General features: G+C 43.7%; 1 protein-coding gene across 5 annotated transcripts in view; it reads left to right on the top strand.

Annotated features, from left to right (window-relative positions):
• The first annotated feature begins 4,288 nt into the window (after window positions 1-4,288).
• Window positions 4,289-23,653, top strand: part of RB1 (RB transcriptional corepressor 1) — a 172,319-nt gene continuing 152,954 nt past the window's right edge. The window contains exons 1-5 of one of the 5 annotated variants that reach the window (XM_073343928.2): window positions 4,289-4,540; window positions 7,201-7,318; window positions 13,859-14,002; window positions 15,762-15,877; window positions 16,139-16,237. In XM_073343928.2, coding sequence (XP_073200029.1) covers window positions 4,440-4,540; window positions 7,201-7,318; window positions 13,859-14,002; window positions 15,762-15,877; window positions 16,139-16,237 — 578 coding nt within the window. In that variant the 5' untranslated portion in view covers window positions 4,289-4,439. Of the gene's footprint in view, window positions 4,541-7,200; window positions 7,319-13,858; window positions 14,003-15,761; window positions 15,878-16,138; window positions 16,238-23,653 lie in introns of those variants that run through there. The other 4 variants (XM_073343945.2, XM_073343935.2, XM_073343955.2 and 1 more) reach the window with 4 other exon arrangements.

Raw genomic sequence — 23,653 nt, 5'->3', positions numbered from 1 at the left:
CCTTCACTTCCCCTCTAAACCAGGTCAGTTTTTGAACCAGTACAGCCTTCTGCCTTGAGTGTGGGGTTGTGGCTTTTGAGGCATCTAGTAAGGTGTTCTTAAATGATTCCTAATTATCATTCACATTTTTCTGATTAAATTCTTCCTCCCAGCTGATTTGGCTCATAATTGTTTTCAGCTTTGTGAAATTGCCCCTATTAAAGCACCAAGAATATATACACCTTACTGAGCTGGACTTTATTCTCTCCTTTAGTTTCTCATACCATGGGACTTGGACAAAGGTAGGTGGTTTGGCTATTTATAAACTGTTTTAGTTAATATCTGATAAAATAAACAGGATTCAGCTATCTTTAAATAAAGTTTCCTTTTGTCATCAATAAACTGGATTATCTATGATAAATTAGAAGCAGTCCCTTAAATTCTATCAGCCTAAGGAAGCATATCCTCTACAAGAAGGCTTGATTCTTCTGCAGAATGTGTAATCTCTGTGGGGAGCAACTTGTAGGTGATATACAATAGAAGGGATTGTAACTGAATTAACACATTGTTTTATTGCCTTTATTTTAGTTATGTTGTTCTATATAAAATTCAGCAGAACCTCAGAGTTACGAACTGACCAGTCAACCACATACCTTATTTGGAACCAGAAGTACACAATCAGGCAGCAGCAGAAACCAAAAAAAAAAAAAAAAAAAAAAGCAAATACAGTACAGTACTGTGTTAAATGTAAACGACTAAAAAAATAAAGGGAGAGCAGCATTCTTCTTCTGCATGGTAAAGTTTCAGAGCTGTATTAAGTCAATGTTGAGTTGAAAACTTTTGAAAGAACAACCATAACGTTTCGTTCAGAGTTACGAACAACCTCCATTCCTGAGGTGTTTGTAACTGAGGTTCTACTGTTATTTATTACTTTGCATTCCTTTGCTTCTCTATGGCCTGGTCTGCACTATAGGGTTAGGTCAAGATAAGCTGCCTTGTGTCGACCTAGATGTGGAAATGTCTTCACTTAGGTCAGGTCTACACTACACACTTACTCTGGTATAACTACATCGCTCAGGGTTGTGAAAAGTCCATACTCCTGACGACGTAGTTATACTGACCTTACCACCACCACTACCCTGTGCAGACAGTGCTCTGTTGGCAGGAGAACTTCTCCCACTGGCATAGCTACTGCCTCTTGTGAAGATGGAGTTATTAAGCTGACAGGAGAGCGCTCTCCCATTCAAACTTTTTTTCTGGCAACCCAGTTGAAGAAAATTGTTGATGCCTGCGACCCAATGGAGGTGGAGATGCGGGGTTTGGGGTGTGGGAGGGGCTCAGGGCTGGGGCAGAGGATTGGGGTGTAGTGGTGAGGGCTGCAGGGTGGGGCTGAGAATGAGGGGTTCAGGGTGTAGGAAGGGGCTCTGGACTGGGGCAGGAGGTTTGGGGGCAGGGGGTTTGGCTGCAGGAGGGGGTCAGGGCTCTGGGTGCAGGCTCTGGGGTGGGGCTGGGAATGAGGGTTTGGGGTGCAGGAGGAGGCTCCAGGTTTGGGAGGGCTCAGGACTGGGCAGGAGGTTGGGGTGCATGAGAAGGTCAGGAGGGTCAGGACTCTGCACTGGGGGTGCAGGCTCTGGGGTGGGATCAGGGATGAGGCATTTTGGGTGCAGGAAGGGGCTTTGGGTTTGCGGGGGAGGCTCAGGGCTGGGGCAGGAGATTGGGGCACGGGCTTAACTTGGGCATCTCCCGCTAGGCGGCACAGTGGGGGTGCTAAGGCAGGCTTCCTGCCTGTCCTGGCACCGCAGACAGTGCTGTGCCACAGAAGTGGCCAGTAGCAGGTCTGGCTCTTAGGTGGAGGCGCGTAAGCGGCTCCGTGTGGCTCTCGACTGCAGGCACTGCCCTCCCGCAGCTGGCATTGGCTGGGAACCGGTGTTCAAGGAGGGGGCAGCATGGAGAGCCCTGTGACCCCCCCCCAAAACCTAGGACCGGACCTGCTGCTGGCCACTTCCAGGGTGCAGCGCGGTGTCAGAATAGGTAGGGACTAGCCTGCCTTAGCCAGGCAGTACCACCGATGGGACTTTTGATGGGCCAGTCGATGGTGCTGACCAGAACCGCCACGACCCAGTGCCTTACATTCCGTGACCCAATACTGGGTTGCGACCTGCAGTTTTTCTTTCTGAGGCCCCCCTTCAACATGCTATAAAAACTCCACGGCCCACCTCTGCCACAATAACTGGTTTTCTGCATATAAAAGCCAGGCCCGGCATTAGGGGTTAGCAAGGGCAATTGCCTGGGGCCCCAGGCTACAGGGCCCCCCACAAAGCTACATTGCTCAGGCTTCAGCTTCAGTCCCAGGTGGCGGGGCTCGGGGACCTGGGCTTTAGCCCCATGTGGGGGGACTTCAGTGCTCTGCCCTGGGCCACACAGAGTCTAATGTTGGCCCTTCTTGGAGGTCCCCCTGAAACCTGCTAGAGGCCCCCTATGGGGCCCCAGACCCCCGATTGAGAACCACTGGACTAGATGATCACAATCATAGGAGCTGATTCCGTGTGCTCTGGGGCTCAAGCACCCATAGAAAAACATAGTGGGTGCTAAGCTTCCACCAGCCACAGCTGTTTGGTGCAGAGGCGGATTTACAATGAAACACACAGTGCCCTGGCATGGGGCCCCCCCAGCTACAAGGGGCCCCAAGGCCAGGCAGCCCAGCACGGTCCAGCACCACCAGTGGGGGCAGAAGCTGTGGTGAAGAGCAGGGAGGGAGCCATTTAAGAGCCGTGCTAGAGGTGCGGTGCGCTCCCCCAGCTAGTGAGCCGGGCTCCTGCTGGCTCCCAGTACTCCTCCTATAGGCTGGCGCTGGGGGCCCCACGTGTCACAGCAGGCAGCCAGGTGAGGGGCCGGCGGGGGCGCGCCATAGGGGTGGCGTGCATGCTTCCCTGGTGGGGCACCTGTCCTGTTGCTCTGCTCCTCTGGATGCTGGGCAGAGCAGGTGCAGTCCTTGGCATGCACTGCTGCTGGCGGCCCCCGGAAAAAAGTCAGGGAAAGGGCGTGGCAGGCCAGGGGCGCTCAGCTCTCACGTGCTGCTGCTACCACAGAAGCTCCCTTTGGCAGTGAACAGGAGCAGTGGTGGGACAGGTAAGCGACTGGGACTGTCCCAACACCGATCTCTCCCCACCCCTGCGCACTGCCCCCTACACACACACACCATAGCCCTGAGCTGCTCAGGGCAGGGGTGGCCCCCACACACCTGGCTCACACCCTCAGCCCCCCACCCTGACTCCTGCACCCCCCATCCCCACCCTGAGCACCAAATGGGAGCTCCTGCACCCCTCGCACCAAACAGAAGCTGCCCCAGGTAAGTGCTCCACACCCCAACCCTCTGCCCCAGCCCTGAGCCCCCTCCCACACCCTAGCTCCTAGCCAGACCCCGCATCCCAACCCAGAGCCCCCTCACGCACCCAAACTCCTGGCCAGACCGCAATGTTTATTTACGTTTTTTTAATAAAGGACTCTTATCCAAAGCACTTTACCATAGTTAGGTAACGGTACAAACCAGATACGGAAAGACCATTAAGTCGGCTGAGACTCTCAGCAACTTTCAAGTGGTCTTTGGGGAAAAAAAAGAGTTAAGACTACAAAAACATTCCAGGTACCTCCCTTTATTTTCATTTACTTGCTATCGCTTATAATATAGGCGGAGGATGAAGGAAAAAACCAATGAAAAACGGGGATGGGGGAGATAAGAGAGAACGTTTTTTTTTCTCGGCTGGGTCCCCGCGGGGGCCCCCCAAAACGAAGCGGAGAACAGAGCCCCACGAACTCTAAATTCGCCACTGGTCCGGCGGCCTCACCGCTCAGCTGTTCAGCAGCGCCGCCAGCCCGCTCTCGGGAGGCGCTACTGACCGGCTGTTTGGCTCGGCTGCCACGCAGCTGCCTGGGGGAGGAGGGCAAAGAGCGGCGGGTGGGGAGGGGTCTTGCGGGAGGGCTTGGAGCGGGGCTGGGAAGCGGCTGAGGGAAGGCGGGGCCCCAGGCTGGGGGCCCCCAGTTAGCGGCCGGGCTCAAGGTCAGGCAGCTACTCCAGCTGCTGGGACACCCAGAGTACAGAGAGGCGGCAGCAGCTCCTCTATTGGCTAGGAGAAACGGGGGAGCTTATTGGCTGAACGGCTCGAGCTGTAGCCTCTGTTGCCAAGACTCCGAATTCCTCTTCCGGGTTCTCAGCCTCCTTTTTGTACTCAGGCTCCGCCCCCTTTGGAATACGCTCTCTCTCCCCCCTGCTCTGCAGCGAGCGAGGGCTGGGAAGTGACGCTACGCTCCGCCCTGTGGGCGGGGCGGACGTGACGTTTTCCCGCGGTTTGAGCTGTGACGGGGAACCGGTTTGTCCGTTTCCCTTCTCCCCGCCTCGGTGGACATTTAAACTTCTGACCCAACGGTTGTGGCGGCTCCGCGCGCTCGAGCGCGCGCCCGACATGCCCCCCAAGCCCCCCCGGAAGGGGGGAGCAGCAGCCGCCGCTGCCAAGGGCCAGCGAGCCAGCCCGGACTGCGGCACGCCTCCGCCTGCCGCCGCCAGGTGAGAGTCGCAGCTCCCCTCTCCCGGCCCGGCGCCTCCTCCGCCGCTTCCCTAGCCCGGGATCCTCGGCGTCCCGCTGCCTGTCTGGGGCTCTAGCACCCGTGGCGCCGCCCCTTCCTCTCGCTGCTCCGGGCACGTCCTGGGTGCGGGCAGCTCCGCTCGGGCAGACGCGGAAGCTTGCGGTGTCCTGGGCGTGATGGCTGAGGCGGTGCTCAGCGCCCCTGGGCAGAGGTGGCCCTGGCTGTATAAACTCCGCGCTCGCCGCCGTCCGTCAAACGGACCGTGTCCTCCTTAGCCTCGCTGGGGCTGGCCGCGTCAGCTGTGGCCAGCTAAACACCCCAGCTCGCCGTAGTGAACTGTAACCGCTGAAGACCTGGCTCTGACTGGAGGCACCTGTAGTGAGGAAGTGTTTAAGTAATTCATGCTGATGTAACCTTAGTGTTGACCTGTTAACAACTAAAACCCAGAATGTAAGGCTGGGCCCTACCTGGGTTCCTGATCACTTCCAGCTCTTCAGCCCCCAAATGTCCAAAGGACAGCCCTGGCCGGGGTTGTGTGAAAAACTATCTGTCTTAATTTGCTACCATCAGTAGTTACTGATATCTAAGGTATTGTAAAAACAAACAAGTAAACAAAAGCCCAACCCTGCTATCTGGTGTAATTTGCCACCAGTAGCAGTTATTGATATTAAACTATTATCTGACCAAATCTGCTACTGGAACATGGATAGCAAATTGTAACAAATAGTAAAAAGAAAGGGCATACTCGTGGCACCTTAGAGACCAACAAATTTATTAGAGCATAAGCTTTCGTGAGCTACAGCTCACTTCATCTGTAGCTCATGAGAGCTTATGCTCTAATAAATTTGTTAGTCTCTAAGGTGCCACAAGTATGCCCTTTCTTTTTATGGATACAGACTAACATGGCTGCTACTCTGAAACCTAACAAGTAGTAGTTACTGATGTGTAAGTTTGTTCTTATTTGCTGACTTGTCCTAATTTGCTACCTCTCGTCTTTCCCGGTACAGAAGAAAAAGTTAGAATGAAAAATTCCAAATTAGAAATCACAGTAAAAATCATAGTGCAATACTAGAAATGCAGATGTCAATGCTAAAACTACTAGCAAGTACTTACTTATACATATTTTCAATGAGTATTTGTTATTAAAATATAAATTAAATAGCACAATGACATGCATTTGCACAATAACAAAGGTAAATGATGAGCTGCTAAGAGTAATTCAGAGAATCCCAGCAGCAGATAGGACAAATTTGTGAACTGCTATGAGACTTTATGCGGTCACATACACTGATAAGGGATTCTTTGTTTCTGAGGGGGGTAAAATATTTCACTGACTCAGGTGTCCTTCAGCACCTCAGTAGGGTTACATCAGACAGAGGAGCTGCAATGACTAGGCATTGGGATACCTGTGCCTTTAAGAACCCAGCCCTGGGATGCTCATGTTGAGACTTACTGTCCTCTGGGACAGGAAATAAAAAGGACCCTCTGACATCCCCTTCTCCCCCATTTTTGCAAACGTTTGTCTCAGTCCACCAGAGTAACTGTTACCCCCTCTGCCCCTGCCTGTGCTAGGGTTTTGCCCTCTATTGCCCTCTGGCAGCACCTCACTGGTGGGCTTAACACCGGCTCCTATTCCCCGTCCTTGATTTGCTCTTCAGCCCTTATCCTAACCCTGCCTCCAGCTGCTTGAACCCCCCCTCCCAGTCAGTTTCCACCCCCTGCTCACACCCTGGCCACCCGCCTCCTCCAATTTGCCCCTTTTTAACCCCTGTAAAAAGCAGTCTGCAGAATCTGATGCCAAGGAAGGGCAGTGACTTCAGCAGATGTTACTGAGCATGCTCAGTACACCCTAAGTAGCAAATTAAGATAGTTTTTCATGCTACACCAACTCACCTTCTAGTTGTATTGGAGGGAGAGGAGGAGTATAGACTTTTTAAAAAGACAGAAGGATTTGCTTCTCTCTCTGCTACAGGTAGCTGATGTACATGTATCTAGAATTTTAGGATTAGATTAGAAGTTCTAATGTAAGGCCAGTTCCTGGGTCTTAATTCTGACTTTTTGTTAGGGCTATTCCAATCGTGGTGCACTGTTAGTTACTAGTTTCAGAGTAGCAGCCGTGTTAGTCTGTATTTGCAAAAAGAAAAGGAGTACTTGTGGCACCTTAGAGACTAACCAATTTATTTGAGCATAAGCTTTCGTGAGCTACAGCTCACTTCATCGGATGCGCGTTAGTTACTAGTTTTAGGCTATGACCTTCCTTCAACCCATTCCTGGGGTTTTGGTGTTATAGGTAGAGCCCTGAAAATCTGCGGATATCCGCTTTATATCTGAGGACTATGTTTGCGGGTCAGATGTCGATACAAATTCTGTATCTGTGCAATTCTCCAGTTATAAGCGACTTCCAGGTTTGAGTTATGTAGGTATTGTGGTACATTAAAACTTCTAAATATGATCTTCATGTACAAGGTAACTTTTCCAGCCTTTTTGCAGGATGCTCAACAGAATGGGCTTTGTATCTAATGATGTGTCAGATGATATCTAATGTTTTATACTTCGTAACCATGTCAGAGATAAATTTGCGTTTAAACTAACTTGTTACGTATAGACCAGACTAATAGTCTTTTTCACCCTCTCTCCTAGGCTTGAGTTTGGAGAAACTGACTTTGTTGCACTTTGTGACACTCTACGAGTATCAGATATTGTAAGAGCAAATGCTTGGAAGACCTATGAAAAAGTGACATCTGCTGATGGAACTCTAGTGAGTACTTGGTATAGTTAATTCTCACAATAATATTTGATTCCAAATACTGAGCTCTGTAGCTGTGCTTAGCCTAACGTGTTGCCTTAGCCCACCCAAGAAAGAAATTAATAAAAATTTCAAATTATTTTAAAATGAAATGCTACAGTGCTATCATTCTGATGCAGGTTTATATCAAGATCAGAAAGTACAAAGGTTTCTGTGTGTACACATCTGTATAAATTAACTTGCATAACCTCATTTTTGTTCTGTGTAGTTAAATAAATGTACTGATTTAAAAAAAAAATTCATATTTACTGTAAATGGTAGTTAAACCAGGACTTTGTGACCAGTCAACTCTCCAGACCACCAATTACTACTTATCAGCATTATAATACTGAGTCAATTATTTTATCACTTCTGTCTTGTGACTTTTTTTCTCAACCATAGTCTGTGAGGGCCTAGGTAGGGGATAAAAACAGGAAGAGTAGTCCTGATAAAAATAAAAACAGTATGAATAGTACTAATAAAAACAAATTACTTTTTTTTTTGTTAACACAGCTTTTCAGATTTCATTACAAGTTAATATTGGTGCTGTGTCTAGTCATGGCTGAGGAGGCCCTTTCATTCATAGCGCCTGTCTTCCGGCTTTTCTAAGTAGGAGTTAAAAACCATACAGCTCTGAGAGCCAGAATTAAATTCTGCTGGTCCAAGGTATTGACTTAATGTACTTTCTAAAATTACCATGGCTATTTTCCACTGGAGATCTGGTAAATCCATTTTTCCAGAGAGTAGCATGTAGTTTGAATAGATTGAGAGTCTTGATCTTAAAACTGACGTCACAGACCTCTATGAGTGGAGGCGGGTATTGAAACCATTTATCAAAAAAGTTCTTTTGGCTATAAGGATGGAGTAGCAGAGACTGTTTTTAGTCTAGGTGGGCAGGGGGAAGAAGCTCTCTAAAGTTCACATACATGTCAGTAGCTTCTCTTTTCTAGGAGCTGCTGTGTAGGGTCTAGGGACAACATCCTGGTAGAAATGTTAGCGCCTTTCCCTTCATAGTGGTGAGGAGTTCAGAAACTGGGTGGGCTTCATACAGGGTGATGTCCCTGGGCCTTGCTGTTCTATTTGACTAGTGTTTTTACTATTCATGTCAAATTTTACAACCCTGACGTAATTAAAAATCAGTCTTACTTTGTTAACATTTAGCAGCTTAAAATAAAAATCCCTCTCCCAGCAAAGTCTGAGACTGCTTTTTTTATTGCCAGGATTGAAGTCTTAAGCAGTTCCTCTGCTCATACTTAAGAACCACAAATATCAAGTGGAAAAGACAAAAGTTTTTTTTGTCCTTGGTTTATCTAGTTAAGTGGAGAAGATTTAGTCTTTCAATATGAGATCCAGACTTTGTAGAAGACAAACATCTAAAAAGTAAATTTCTGGTTATAAAATATTCTAATAATCAGTGCAGTATTGTTCCAGAGTCTATACTAGGTGAAACAATAAAATTGATATAAACACCTGCATGGCACAGGCTTGCCACCTGAGTACAATCCTCTTGCTTGACTAAGGTTAGCACATGTGTATCTACGTGAGGTGGAAATTACACCTCCAGCTACAATGTAGATGTACCTTTCCTGTGTCCAAGGTCTTAATAGGATTCAAAAAAACACTAGACATTTATATGAATAATAATTCTATCTACAGTTAAACTGGCTAGGATAAAAGCATTTAGGGAGTACAAGCCCTCATGGCATAAACCAACCACTAGGTTAGGACAAAATTTCACTCCTAGACATGGTACTGCATAATTATACACTGTGGAGACTTTACCTCTTCCTCTGAAGCATGTGGTACTGACCACTGTCAGAAATATAATGCTTGGCTAGATAGACTGGTGTTCTGGTCCAGTGTAGACATTCTTACGAGCTAGATTGTGCCTTCCTATTGGAAAGCCCACTGGATTGGCCCAGAGGGAGGGAGAAACGACCTGTCAGATTTCTCCTCTCAGACTTCCCCCTCAAATCCTCCATCGGGGCTTGCTGTGACACAGACAAAGCTGGGGATTCAGAACCTAAACCCATCAGACCTTAAGGAATCTGGCAGAGGCACAGGGATATACTCGTAGAGGCTGTGCCCCTCTCCGCTGGCTCTAGGACCTGTTAGAGCCATCCTGTACTCCCTGCCAGCATGGCTGTCCATGGAATCATATTGCCTGGTCTACTTTTGGGAGTGGTTGCTTTGGGATCCCCAGTAATAGGGGTTCCATTGGTGCTGACAAGTACAGAAGGAAACTCTGCAGATTCTGAAGGAATGGTGCCATGGAGGTCACCAACTTCAACCCTCCACACACAAATATTCACGGGGTGATTCCCCAGTGATACTCCTTCACTAATATCTCCATTGACTATACATGATTATCATAGCTCAAATTTCATTAATTTTCAGGGGTAGACCCTAGTCTCCTATTACAACTGGTTTACTCAAGCAAGATAAAGTCTGATTAAACAGCCAGTTATGGACTCCCCTTCAAAAGAGGAATCTGTGTGGCAGTATATCGAAGAGGCAGCAGAAGTGCCTCATCTCTCTGGTCCAGCATTAAGGGTGCTTCAGAGAAAAGACAGTGTTCTGAGCACAGCTTATACCAGGTAGATTCCTGGCTGGTAGAGTGGCCCCTTGGAAGACTTTGCCAGCCAGTTCAACTTGGAATAGGCCTCTGACTTTCCTAGTTTGCACCAGGAGCCTCATTCTCAACTGGAGATAGGATCCAGGAGCATAAAGGGGGAGTAATCCACTTCCCCACACACACTGCCCCTATCACAGCTGCAGGATTCAGCCTTCAGTGTGGGTAAAACAGAAACAATCATAATAATAAATTTTATTAAATTCAAGCATTTAAGTAGCAATAGTTCCAAATAAGAATCCAAATGAAAAATGAATTTTTGTTTGCAATAGAAAATAACAAAGAATTTCAGTATTATATGTGAGCCTTCTTAGGACTTCCCATGTATTGCGAGTTTCCTGTAAAATAGAAACATTTTTAAAAAGAGTAGAAAAATATTCTGTGCCCTTGAAAGTTAAATGTTGTTTGCCCCATGACAACTATAAACAAAGAGTGTTTGGTCTTACACTTTAATAACCTCTTCAGACTTAATGCCAACTTCATTATATTTCACATTCCAAGAAGGAATCCAAAGGGACTGGCTAACTGGCATTTTCAAGGAAACATTTAGGAATGGTGGAGGATTTCTGATTAACTATTGGTTTGTTTCTTCCTTAATAGTAATAAATCAAAGAAAAGAGATTAGACAAAAACTTGCATTTTTTTACTGCAATCTCAAATGCATGAAGTAAGCAGAGGGGGGAAAAAAAAGTCTACATTTATCTAGTTATTTTGACATGAATAAACACTTTAGTCTTGAGAGAGCAGCATATTAAGATGGTATGAACTGAAAGAATAATCTCTTCAATATACACCATGCAGGCACAATTCTTACTACATAGTCAAAAGTAAATAAGCATTTTACTGATTTGCTTACCAATACCTTGGCTTTTCTATTGGTGAGCATTCAATGAAGGATAGCCATGTAGCAGGATTTTTATAAAGGTATTAAATAATTTTTAGGGCTATAAGTGATTTTGACTGTGAATGCTCAAAACTAATCTTAAATCTGAGTTTTCGAAGTAAGTGAGCTATATATAGGTAAGAGCAGCTGTCTGTCCCTTAGTAATAAATTCCTTGTGCTTTGTACCAGTAACATAATGCTATCAAGAGGCACAATCACAGAGGCACTCACGGGTATAAGAGTCTAGAGAAAATGGGAATTACTCTTGGAGTAGGTTTCACAATCATTAATGGGCTAAAGTTAAGTAAGCCCCAGCTTCTAAATAAAGAGAACCTGTCAGAGTAAAAGCTCTAGTTTAACTATGCAGGTAGAATACTAGTAGCATACTAGTCCAGGTGGGCGATAATCAGTCTATTGCATAATGAGGAAAACATACAACTACTTGGTTTAGTTTGTGACTCTCCAAGCAGAAGCACAGTATCTTGATGCCAGCGGTGCAGAAGGACAATTCTAGACATTATGTAGGATATTGTACAGCAGGTCCACCTCACGATTGGCTGCCCCACCCTCTGTTCAAATAATTTTGTTTTTATGATCGGAGGGGACCATGGTCAAACAGATGGACAGACTTCCTTAGGTCAGTAGGACAAACCCACCTTCTGCTAGAGGTGGAGAAGTCTCGTAATCCGTTACTCACTGAAGTCACCCTAGGAGTAGGTTATGGTTGTAGACATCCTGTTGTGAGGGGAGATTCAATCCCTAGGAATCTCAGTAGCTAGATATGTGGCATCAGTGAGTTACTGCCTGACTTTCTAAGAGTTGTGAAGGTGGTAGATTTAATGAGAAATTGAGACAAAGATGGCCAAAAATGAAAAGCTAAAATACTTCAGGTAAAACACATCTCTCAAGTCTGTCTAATTAATGAGGTCTTTATATCTGTCTTTCAATACTGATATTATTTCATGACCTAACCTGTAAAGTTTTATCATTGCAACCAAACCTGTCTGAATGGACTAAAAATAATTGAGGTGACCGAACAGAAGTGTAGGTCTTGTAAGGATTGATGAAACTCTGAATTCAACTGACCTGTGGACATCAAGACGGGTAGAGACTCTTCCTGAGTCAAGATGATGTTGAACAGATAGTTGCTGGAAGGTCTGGAACAGGAACTTAAATTATCACTGTAGTTACTTATTGATGACACTGTTTTATTTGCAGAATCATCAGATATGTCTGTTCATCTTTCACCCTACTAACATAATTCAGTGACATATTTGATTTTTGAGAACGCATTTTCTGCACTTCTAGAAAGGATTCTTGCTTCAGTCTAGCTACTGAAAACATAACCATAGTGAAGAATTCAGAAGAATTTACCTTCATTATTTTAGTCCATTCCACTGTTTTTCCTACTGTTTTCTTTTAATGGTAGTCACACTTAGGCATGTCTACACTACCACTTATGTCAGCAAAACTTATGTCGCTCAGGGGTATGAAAAACACCCCATGCCCCCAAGTGACATAAGTTTCGTTGGCATAAGTGATAGTATGCACAGCGCTATGTTGGCGGGACAGCTTTTCTTGCTCACATAGCTACCACCACTCCTTGGGGATGGTTTAATTATATCAATGGGAGAGCGCTCTACTGTCGACATAGTGGCTATATGAGAGATTTTACAGTGGTGCAGCTGCATCTGTACAGCTGTGCCGCTGTAAACTCTTGTAGACATAGCCTTAGACATAAACTCATACGCTGGTAATCACTGAGCGCTAATCATCCATTTGAAACATTGATCGGTAGCTTCCAAATTTCAACTAGTGAGAAACAGCCCATTAATAAAGCCTAATATGAAAACTAAAAAATAGAGAATCTTACATATTCTATTCACTTTCTAGTTTCTCCATTCCAGCAAACTAAACCCCTTAACAGTTTCCAACCCCACCCACTCCTGTGTTATCATTAATATAGGATTCTACCTTCTTATTCCCCTTCCTCAAATCACCAATAATTCCATCCAATTTCCTTTCTCCTCTAGGAAGCTTAAATTCATAGCTATGCTAGACACTAAAAATCATGGTCTTAATAAAGACACTGGATATATGGCATATTACAATCTGTGACCCACTAAACCCCTTTTTTTGTCCCATGACTACAGAAGTGCTAATGAGTCACTTCACCTTGAATGGTTTCTTAGCATAGAATATGTACTATCTGTTCAATCTTGTATTTAGCTGAGACACTCTTAGTACCTTTCCCATACCTGAAGAAGAGCTCAGTGTAGCTCGAAAGCTTGTCTCTTTCACCAGCAGAAGTTGGACCAATAAAAGATATTACCTCACCCACCTTGTCTCTCTAGACAGTTCTCTAACTTGCTTATTACTAGGTAAGATGATCCAAATTTTCCTTTAAATGGTGATGAGGCCACTTTAAAAGTGTGATAGCTCATACCCCAATTTTATTTCATTGCTAGTTTTAGTTTACTGTCTTCTCATCTGGGCTTGTCTTGAGACAGCTGGAAGCGTGCACATTTTGAAATAGATGTTTATTTTTAATAAAAACTTCGTTGCAGTCAGACTACAAAAGAAGTAATTGTATAAAGTTTGAGTGGATTTACTGGCTTGATCTAAGTTTAGGTATTTTGCCATCTACCTTCTAGAACTTGTCCATGTGTACTGGATCAGATATAGTACTACCCAGTTTCAAGGAGATTCCTCATTCTCTGTAGTTTCAACTTCCTCCGTACTTTCTTTGATGCGATAAAATCGTAAATTACTGCTTTTGGTTTATTTTTTTTCCTGGTTTTACTCTCCTTAACTCTAAATGACTAGATAAATGTTCAGTATTATCCAAATTGTCAGTGTTCAAATTGTCAGTTACTTTCTCACTCTTATCTGATTCACTAGTCTAGAAACTCATGAGTAAGGCTACGTTTATGTCACGGGTCATGGAAGTCACTGAGTCTGTGACTTCCAGAGACCTCCCTGACATTCTCTGCTTCAGCTCCAGGGGCTGCAGGACTCTGGAGCTGACAGCCAATGTGGCCCTGGCAGGATTCCAGCAACAGGTGACAGACTCTTAAGGGGGCGCTCCTCAGGGTTCCAGCAACAGACAACAGCCTCACATTGGGAGAGGGGGATGCCTCAGGTGAGTGGCTGGGATGTCCCGTTTTCTTTTTTGGAAATATGGTCACGCTGCAGCTCCTAGCCGCTGAGGGTGGAGGGGCAACCCCACAGCTCTCAAGTGGTGGGGGAAACTATGGAGCTGCAGCAGCAAAAGTCAGAGAGAGGTCATGGCTTCCGTGAATATTTTTATTGCCCATGACCTGTCTATGACTTTTACTAAAAATAACCATGACATAATCTTAGCCTTACTCATGAGGCAGAGTACCCAAAGCTTTTTGTCTGCTATTTAAGTGCCTTAATAGCCTGCAAAACTGTGTGGGGAGAACAGTGACAGTGATCCCACTTCATGATAGTCCATCTGTCAGTTACTAGGAGCAGTGGGAAAGAGCCAACAAGGAGAAAGAGATGCTATTTATTTCCATTCCAAAACTGCCTATTTTAGACTCCATATGACTTTTTCTGGTACACTAATTTAGTAAGGATTTTCTCCATATAGGGAGCCATCTTCACTAAATAACAATAAAACCTAAATAAGGGATAGCAATTAAAATTATCCAAGAGTTTCTCTCCTTAAAATGAGTTTACAGTAAGTTGCAATTCTTCAACAAAAAAACTTCAAAAACAGATTCCAAGGAGAGACTGCTGAATTGGAATTAATTTGGAAACTGGACACAATTAACTTAGGCTTGAATAAAGACTGGGAGTGGATGGGTCATTACACAAAGTAAAACTATTTCCCCATGTTTATTCCCCCCCTCAACCCCCCACTGTTCCTCAGACGTTCTTGTCAACTGCTGGAAACGGCCCACCTTGATTATCACTACAAAAGTTTTCCTGCCCCCCCGCTCTCCTGCTGTAATAGCTCACCTTAAGTGATCACTCTCGTTACAGTGTGTATGGTAACACCCATTGTTTCATGTTCTCTATGTATATAAATCTCCCCACTGAATTTTCCATTGAATGCATCCGATGAAGTGAGCTGTAGCTCACAAAAGCTTATGCTCAAATAAATTTGTTAGTCTCTAAGGTGCCACAAGTACTCCTTTTCTTTTAACAAACGTTGAATTTAGTTGGCACTGCTTCTTCAGGTTTGTTGCTTATCACCGGGAGTTATGTTGCATAGGGAATGACTTGAGAATTTGTCAATAAGGCTAATAAAAAGTACAATGGGAAGACTATTCAGGAACATCCAGTGGACAGTAGGCAGATCCCAAGAAACTGTACTGAGTATGAGCATTGCCAAAAAAAAATTAAGGTTTTAAACATCCAACTACTAAGCAGAATTGGCTGCAAAATAACATTGGGGACCCTCATCCCACACACGTCTAATTGTACATTTTCCTTCATTTGTGAATTTGTACCAGCCTTTTTTAAGACCTTTTTTTTTAAGGTGATTATGTCTGGTCCTGAAAGCTGTAATCTGCCTTGTCCTCAAAGGTTGAGGCACTTACAGTACCCATATGCCTTAATGAGAATGTATTGCTTATGCACAACTGAAGCACATCACTGTGTTTTTCAGTGGAAACATAATCATTCCCATTCTAAGGGTATTTGGAAGTTTACCGGTGAAATCAAGCTTGCATTGCAGGAATGAGTATTGGAATGTCTTTGCACTTTCATCTAGAAGATGTAAATATTTGGAACTCTTGACTTGTCAAGTAATTAGAAATCATAGCTTTGGGTGTTTTCTGGGATTTCTGTTTAACAGATTAGTGTTCTGTATATAATACTCAGGTGATAACTCAAAAAGCAAGCTAAAACTGTGTTCTCTCTTCCACTAGGTGGGTTATAGTGAAAAGAAAAAGGACATGTGGGGGATCTGTATCTTTATTGCAGCAGTTGACTTGGATGAGATGACATTCACTTTTACGGAGCTTCTGAAAAGTATAGGTATGAGGTAGGTTTTGCGTGATTTTAAATGCCTGTGATAAACAGGGGGCAGGCAACATTTTTTGGGTAAGATTACCAAGATTATTGTTTTTAATCAACCCGAGCCTGTGTGTATATGAGTTCCAAACAAGGGCAGCCATGCAAAGGTGTATCGTTTTGATCCAGGCATGAGCTACACTGAACCTCTAGTTCTCCCCTTTTCACAAAAAATGTTAAGTTCAAATTTTAAATGCATAAATCTGAAAAATCTCATTTAAACTTTCAACAGCTTCCCAACACACTGCTCATCTTTAATGATCCAGCATCAGTTCAAACTCTGCACTTTTCTACCTGCTTTACAGCAGAGGATAGGTGAACAGTGGCATTGGTACTATGACTCCTCAACAAATCTTCAATTGTATTTGAACCCCTGCTAACTTCTTTAGGACCTGTGGCTTATGGAATTAAGATAAAAGCAAAAAATTATTTTAATCTATCCTATAGATAACTGTAGAGTTTGCAAGATTGTCTTTTGGTGGATGAACTAGATTGTAATAAATCTGTCTAATAAATCACTTTTCCATAGGCAGAGCATGTGTATGTATTACTAGACTAGTGAACTGTTCTTGCACTTTGGAGCATTTTACTTAGTTTTGCTCTCTTGAGGTCCATAGTCATCTTTTACAGAAAGTCTATAATATGACTAAAATCAAGGGGAAATATATTAGCATTTTTCTTATAAATACTGTAACCATCCTTGTCATAAATATAAAGGGAAGGGTAAACCCCTTTTAAAATCCCTCCTGGCCAGAGGAAAAATCCTCTCACCTGTAAGGGGTTAAGAAGCTAAAGGTAACCTCGCTGGCACCTGACCAAAATGACCAATGAGGAGACAAGATACTTTCAAAAGCTGGGAGGAGGGAGAAAAACAAAAGGTCTGTGTCTGTCTGTGTGATGCTTTTGCCGGAGACAGAACAGGAATGGAGTCTTAAAATTTAGTAAGTAATCTAGCTAGGTATGTGTTATATTATGATTTCTTGAAATGGTTGAGAAAATAGCTGTGCTGAATAGAATGAATATTCCTGTCTGTGTGTCTTTTTTGTAACTTAAGGTTTTGCCTAGAGGGATTCTCTGTGTTTTGAATCTAATTACCCTGTAAGGTATCTACCATCCTGACTTTACAGAGGTGATTCCTTTACTTCTATTAAAAGTCGTCTTGTAAGAAAACTGAATGCTTTTTCATTGTTCTAAGATCCAAGGGTTTGGGTCTGTGATCACCTATGCAAATTGGTGAGGATTTTTACCAAACCTTCCCCAGGAAGTGGGGTGCAAGGGTTGGGAGGATTTTGGGGGGGAAAAGACGTGTCCAAACTACGTTTCCCAGTAAACCCAGATAAAGTTTGGTGGTGGTAGTGGAAATCCAAGGGTAAAAGAATTTTGTACCTTGGGGAAGTTTTAACCTAAGCTGGTAAAAGTAAGCTTAGGAGGTTTTCATGCAGGTCCCCACATCTGTACCCTAAAGTTCAGAGTGGGGAAGGAACCTTGACAATCCTGTGTCACTGTCTTGAGTTGAAATATTTTGGACCACATGGAGAAGTACTTTAAAAAAACCCAACCAAACAATAAACCCCCTAACTTTAGTTCTTCTCTGGGTAATTGTCCACACAGATTCCACTCATGATGTGCACAAAAAGGGATTATTTTTGGCTAGCAGTGTCGGTTGGGTCTATGCCTGTGCTCTTATGCCCTCCACCCGAGGACATAAAGGATGGAATGGGGGGTCTCCTGCCCTTCAGTTTTTCTTACTGCCTGTGGCTGCAAGACAGAGTCCTTGGCAGTGTCTGCTTTTCTTGCTCATTGTGTGATTTAGCTTAACTTGTTAGAATTAGTATAATGTATAATTCAAAGTTTGTTGAGAGTTCCTTATGCTCACTGGCTTATGTGTGTTTTTTTTTTTTTTTTTTAAAGTAACTTGTCTAGGCTAACAAACAAAGCTTCTACTCTCCACTCCCCACAGGGACCTAGGACACTAGTAGAAGCTAAATCACTAGAGTTTAATACCTGTTTCTCATGTGGCCCTGCTATACCAACGAACATATATCTTGGGGGAAGGACACATTCCAGGATGTTGTGTGTTTTCTCCAAGTGCATCCAGACAGGGAGGAAGGCAATGCTGAAACTCTCCTGCTGCAGAAGTTGATGCAGGCCTCCTCAAATGGAGATCTTCAGCAAGACCTCAACCAGAAGATCAGTCCACCTTGTTCAGCACCCCAGTACTGCAAGATACCTCGGAGTGGTTCTGGATCATAGCCTCAGATAGTGCCAATATTTGACATGGACTACTTGCGGAGAAGACACTCACCTTGCAGATGGGCATCTTGGCCTTCGTCTCCTCGGCAGCTGAATATTCCATGCAGTACAGGCAGGTACTGTACATATTAAAGTTAATATGCAATTGAATACTGCTATGAGAATTGTCACAGGAGTGCTGAAGCAACCTGTATGGTCAGTGTGGTTTCCTGTCCTTGTGCATATCTTGCCAACATGCTTCCGAAGAGATTCAGCCAGCAATAATATGAGAGTACGACTGCACAGTAAATGAACTCAGACTTGCAGAGTTATGAAGATCTCCATTTCCCCCTGAATTGCCACCTTAAGTCCGTGTCTGGTTAGCAGCCAAAACACACACAAATTCAGGACTGTCATCAAATGGCAGTGTGGAGGCTGTGAGGAAATAAGCAGGGTCAAGAAACAAGGCATGGTCACCTGGCTAAAGCATGCATCATATGATATGAATCATAGCAAACCACATTAGAACATCATACAGGCATTGCAGTCGTTTACTACACTAATGGAAAACGAAGGATGGCCTGATATACGAGTCTGGAGAAGACATCCAAACCATAGAATATCTAGTGAACTGCTTTAAGATCCTTCTCCCAAGGGTCAGTTTTGATTCATTCCATGTCGCTGGAAGTCATTAACTTGTAATGCTGCTTTTCAAGTTGCCATCTGAAAGAAGTGGCCTAGTGAGAGATAAATCTGTTCAGAGCCACTTCCCATCAGAGGCCTCATCCACTATTACGTTGGTATAGTTGTCACTGCAGCAGGAAGGAGCATGACCAAAGACTAGCCAGGATGCAGATTACCTTCCTCAACACCTAGCAGGAGACAGAAGTCACCATGACTCACTCCTGGCTCAGTCAACGAAGAGTCGTAAGACTGAAAAGACCTATTCTAGTACTTAAGTACTAGAGTCTAAGGTAGCTCAAGTGGTACCATCTCCGCCAAAGGACCACAGGGCCCCACAGTCCTACCCAGGCACCAAGTACCTCTGTATCCAGTACCTCCCCACCTACTAGGTACTTGTTGATGGTGGTACCCATCACCTCAGTACAGAATACTTCACTGAACCCAAGATGTTGGTACAGACCTCCTTGGCACAAAAGCAATACACAGTACTGAGTGATCTGTCTGTGGTTCAGGTACCAAAGTCACTTTTACTGGAGAGAGGCTTAGGGAGGCCAATACAAAACCCTTTACTTTTAGAACAGTGGTTTTCAAACTAGGGTGTAAATATCGCTAGGTTATGCGAGCTCTCATCGGGGGGTATGTGAGAAAAGTCCTGTAATGGCAGACAATGCATTTTATTTAGTAAGATTTGATAATGAAATCATAGACATACTATGACCTTATCTCAGATGAGGGTACACAGTAGACGACATTATTTGGAAAGGGGTACACAGCCTAAAAGTTTGAAAACCACTGCTTTAGAGTAGCCACATCTGGCCAAAGAGGTGTACTATATCACAGTCCTTGGTTTGCAGGCAGGGTACTCCTGATACAACTGTCTCTTCGTCTAGAGAGGGGACATTTCTTTTTCTTCTCTTCCTCTTAACTCAGCAGGGAATCATCTCCTACTTGTCCTCCATCTCACCACGGGGTAGCTCAGTAGAAGTTGGGGAGAGATTTCGGGGAACAGTCAATGAAGGAAGTTATAAAGAGATCAGGACCATACAAAGATATCCCATCTGATATTCCCCAGGGCATCTTCAATAGCATTACCCATATATGCCCTGGCAATATTGGGCTCCCTGGCATATTCAGCCCTATTCCAGGAAGCCGGCATCCTCCTTTGTGTCCTAGGTCTCCTTCTCTGAAGAGGTAACACAGTCAGTCTCCACAGAATATCTTTCATCCATGGCTGCTGTAGGGGCAAAAAGAGGAGAGTCGAGAGGAACAACTTTCTCCAGAGTAGGAGCACCCAGTCCTGGCTTTATCTCTTCCAGGGTGGATTTGATTTAAATCACTAGTCAGGGAGACTCATTTTAATCATGGTTTTCTACATAAAAGTGCATTCTTGTTGGCTGTTATAACTTTATTACATATTCTTCACAACACAGATAAATGTAGATTTCATTTTTAGAAGGTACACACTATACACTTTTAAACTGTGATTTATTTTGAAAACTTTCAGATTAGTTTTACAGCTATGTCAGAAAATGAATGATTGTTTGGTTATTTCATTTACCAAAGGTAATTGAAGCAGATATTTATGAAGTCATTGGGAGGTGAACTATCTCCAGTTCAACAGGTTAATCATTAATTTTTGGAGGATTATCTTGTCCTACTGTATTAGGAGGAGAACATCTCCAGACAGACATTTAAATTTTGTTTAACTAAAACAACAGCGTTAAGTATTCTGGATTTTTTCTTCAACAGCAAACATGCTTGTTTTGTTAAAATATTATGTCCTTCGCTTCTTACATTTATCTCCAGACTTCTTCTCCTTGTCTAGATCTATTCCGCCCCCAACCATCTTCTATTCATTGAACTTTTTGAAACTTTGTACTTTTAGAGAGAGGTAAGGGATTGACTTTGTGTACACAAATTTGCAGAGGGACAACAGAGTTGAGGTCTGTTATTTCTCACCTCTGTATATTTACAAACATTTTTGCTGTTAACAAGCATGTTACCTCTGGAGACACAGCCACAGTTTGAGAACTGCAAAACGAACTAAGCATTTCTGATGGTATTTTCTAGACTGAACACTGAGTCCCATTAGGTAGATAGAAAGATTAAAGGTTAAATAATCTATAGAGAAGCCTGTGGAACCCCATAAGATTGGGTCCCTAATCCATGAACTATTGGAACTCATTTAGAAAACTTTTCTTAAACATTACATGAATATATTGTCTCATACTACAGAATTAGAATTTATAATCCCTATTCCATGATGAGACATTATAGTTCAAAGATATAGCTTGATTAAAACTCTTTAGATACCTTTTTCTTTTATTAAAATTTTTTTAAAATGTTTTTTGAGGAAAACAGTCTTGATTTTTGTCCACCCTGATCTCTTCTTTGTGGGAGATGGTGCAGATGAATTTGCAGTTTTCTAAGACTTGATAAAACAAATGGCAGAATCTTAGATATTCCCTTTGAGACCGTACAAGAGAAACACACATTCTTGGACATGGTTTAGTCTGCAACTCCAGGGAGATTAGTTGTGCTGATAAATGATGGTCTGCTGGAACCTGTCAAAACATGACACACATCTGCATTGACTCCAACTCTGAGAGTGGACAAAAAATAAGTCCTTGCAAAGGGGTTTGAATATTTTTATCAACTGTCTTTCCCCTGGCTTTTTCTGGTTTTGTCTAGAGGACAAAGCAGCAAGGTTCTTTGAAATCCACCCCCAGAGAAGAGGAGTCTCAAAAAATGGATCTTTTTGGCTGGAAGGTCTGTTTATCTGCTAGCCTCCAAATGTGGGTTGCAAATTACCAAGCTCTGCTCTCAGTGATTTCTTCAACTAGGACAAACTAACTTTGTGGATAAGCTACTCAAGGAGTATCAAGAAGAATTGAAAGCCCTCCTGGCTGAGGTCCAATTGACTGCTAGAATATCCTTGCAGGCTGAACTGGACACGTCTGACAAGGCAGTGAACACAATTGCCAGAAGAAGACTGTTGTGGCTTCAGTCTGCAGGAATCCCTAAGAAAGCCCAAGCAACAACAAGGTCTTCCCATTTCAGAGCTACAAGCTCTTCAGCAGTGGTACTGATGAGGCACATCATACCCTGAAAGATTCCAGGGCAACTTTGCATTCCTTGGGGCACTCTCCCAACCCCAAAAAAGAAAGCAGACAACACAACAGCTGTATTTCAAGTGTTATGGTCAGCCATCGAAGATCTTCCAAGCCACTGAGGAAGAGGCAGATATTTCACTGGAGGCAACAGTCTGCTGCCTCCTGAGTCTGGAGCTTTGAATGAGCATCACATTTGACACCAACATTGGGAATTTGGTTGGCACATCACAGGATCTTTTTTGTTCTACCATGGCAACTGTCTTCCATTTTCAAGAAGCTTGGGGTATAATTACCATGAACCATGGGGTCCTTGATCATAAACAAGGACTATCCATCCAGTTTCAGTCCCTTCTAGCCACCTTCCCCTCTGCCCAGATTCGTCTTCAGGAGCCCTTTTCACAGGAGACTGTTGAAGCAGGAGGTAGACTCTTTTCAAGTGGGAGTAGTGGAGAAAGTGCCGCTGGAGTTCAGAGGCAGGGTCCTTTTTGTTCCCACTCCCACTTTGTTCACAAAGAAGACTGGGTTGGAGACTCATTCTTTTACATCACCTCACCACCTTCAACCTCAGTTTCTACAATCAGTTTACTGGATCCTGTGGACTGGTTTGCAGCTTTTGACTTGCCAGATGCCTATTTTCACATTTCCTTATGTCCAGCTCACAGAAAATACCTGAAATTCATGGTAGGAACATCATGTTATCAGAATGGAGTCCTTCCTTTTGTCCTCTTCATAGCTCCAACAGTTTTCATCACCATGAAGCTGAATGGCTAATTCAAGGAGAACAGGTGACTAACTTGGTGCAAACAATCCTAAAACTTCTTACCTTGCTGGGTTTCAATGTCAGAAACCAAAACTAAGTCCAACTTGGAGCTTAGAATTCAGAGCATCAGTATTAGACTTCAGATCAGTGAGGGTCTAACTTCTACAACAACAGTGTCAAACAATGACAGACCTCGTAAGTCAATTTCATGTCTGTCTAAGAACATCAGTGAGACTGTCTCATACTTGTATGCTTTGCAGTATACACTCACATCACACAGTATGCCACACTTCACCTTTGATCCACGCAAAAGGGGTTGAGATCAGTATATCTACCTAGCAGATGCCACATGCAGACATGTGATGCCCAGGGATTAGGTGGGTTAAAGAGTGGTCCAGATAAGTAGTCAGAGCTCATGCAAGATGTTGTACTTATTATTCATGCAGGGTATTACCACAACATTCATTTAAACATAATTTCTTCATTAAATCTAAAGGCTGACTGTTTAGAGCAACTATTTATACAGTTGCTCTAAACATGCCCCAAAAGCCTAAATAATCAATTTATTATGTACTAACAATAATGAAACGTTTAGAAGTATTTGATAAAGATAGATACAAATAGACTACACCCAGGAGTGCTTAGACCCATATTGATTGGCTCCAACTTGGCCAGGCAGGTCTTCGCAATGAACCCTGTTAGAGTTTACTTTTTGAATGCTTTAACAAACACGTGATGTCATTGGTTTTTAGCTGAGTCAGTAATTGGCAATTTGAGACAGTTTACTTTTATTTCCAGTTTTAATCCAGATAAGATTTGCCAAGGCCTTTCCTCCCTATCTCTTCCCCGTCTCTTTGCTGACCAACGGTTCTTCGTTTGCACCTGGATTTGCATAGGCCCTAATCTTTGAGAGAACACTTTTGAGGTAACAAGGAAGTATGTGGGGTATCAAGGTTCA

This window comes from Lepidochelys kempii, chromosome 1 (assembly GCF_965140285.1).
Source record: "Lepidochelys kempii isolate rLepKem1 chromosome 1, rLepKem1.hap1, whole genome shotgun sequence".
Classification (NCBI taxonomy): domain Eukaryota; kingdom Metazoa; phylum Chordata; order Testudines; family Cheloniidae; genus Lepidochelys; species Lepidochelys kempii.
The sequence above is the reverse complement of the archived record's forward strand: the minus strand, read 5'-3'. Positions and strand labels throughout refer to the sequence as shown.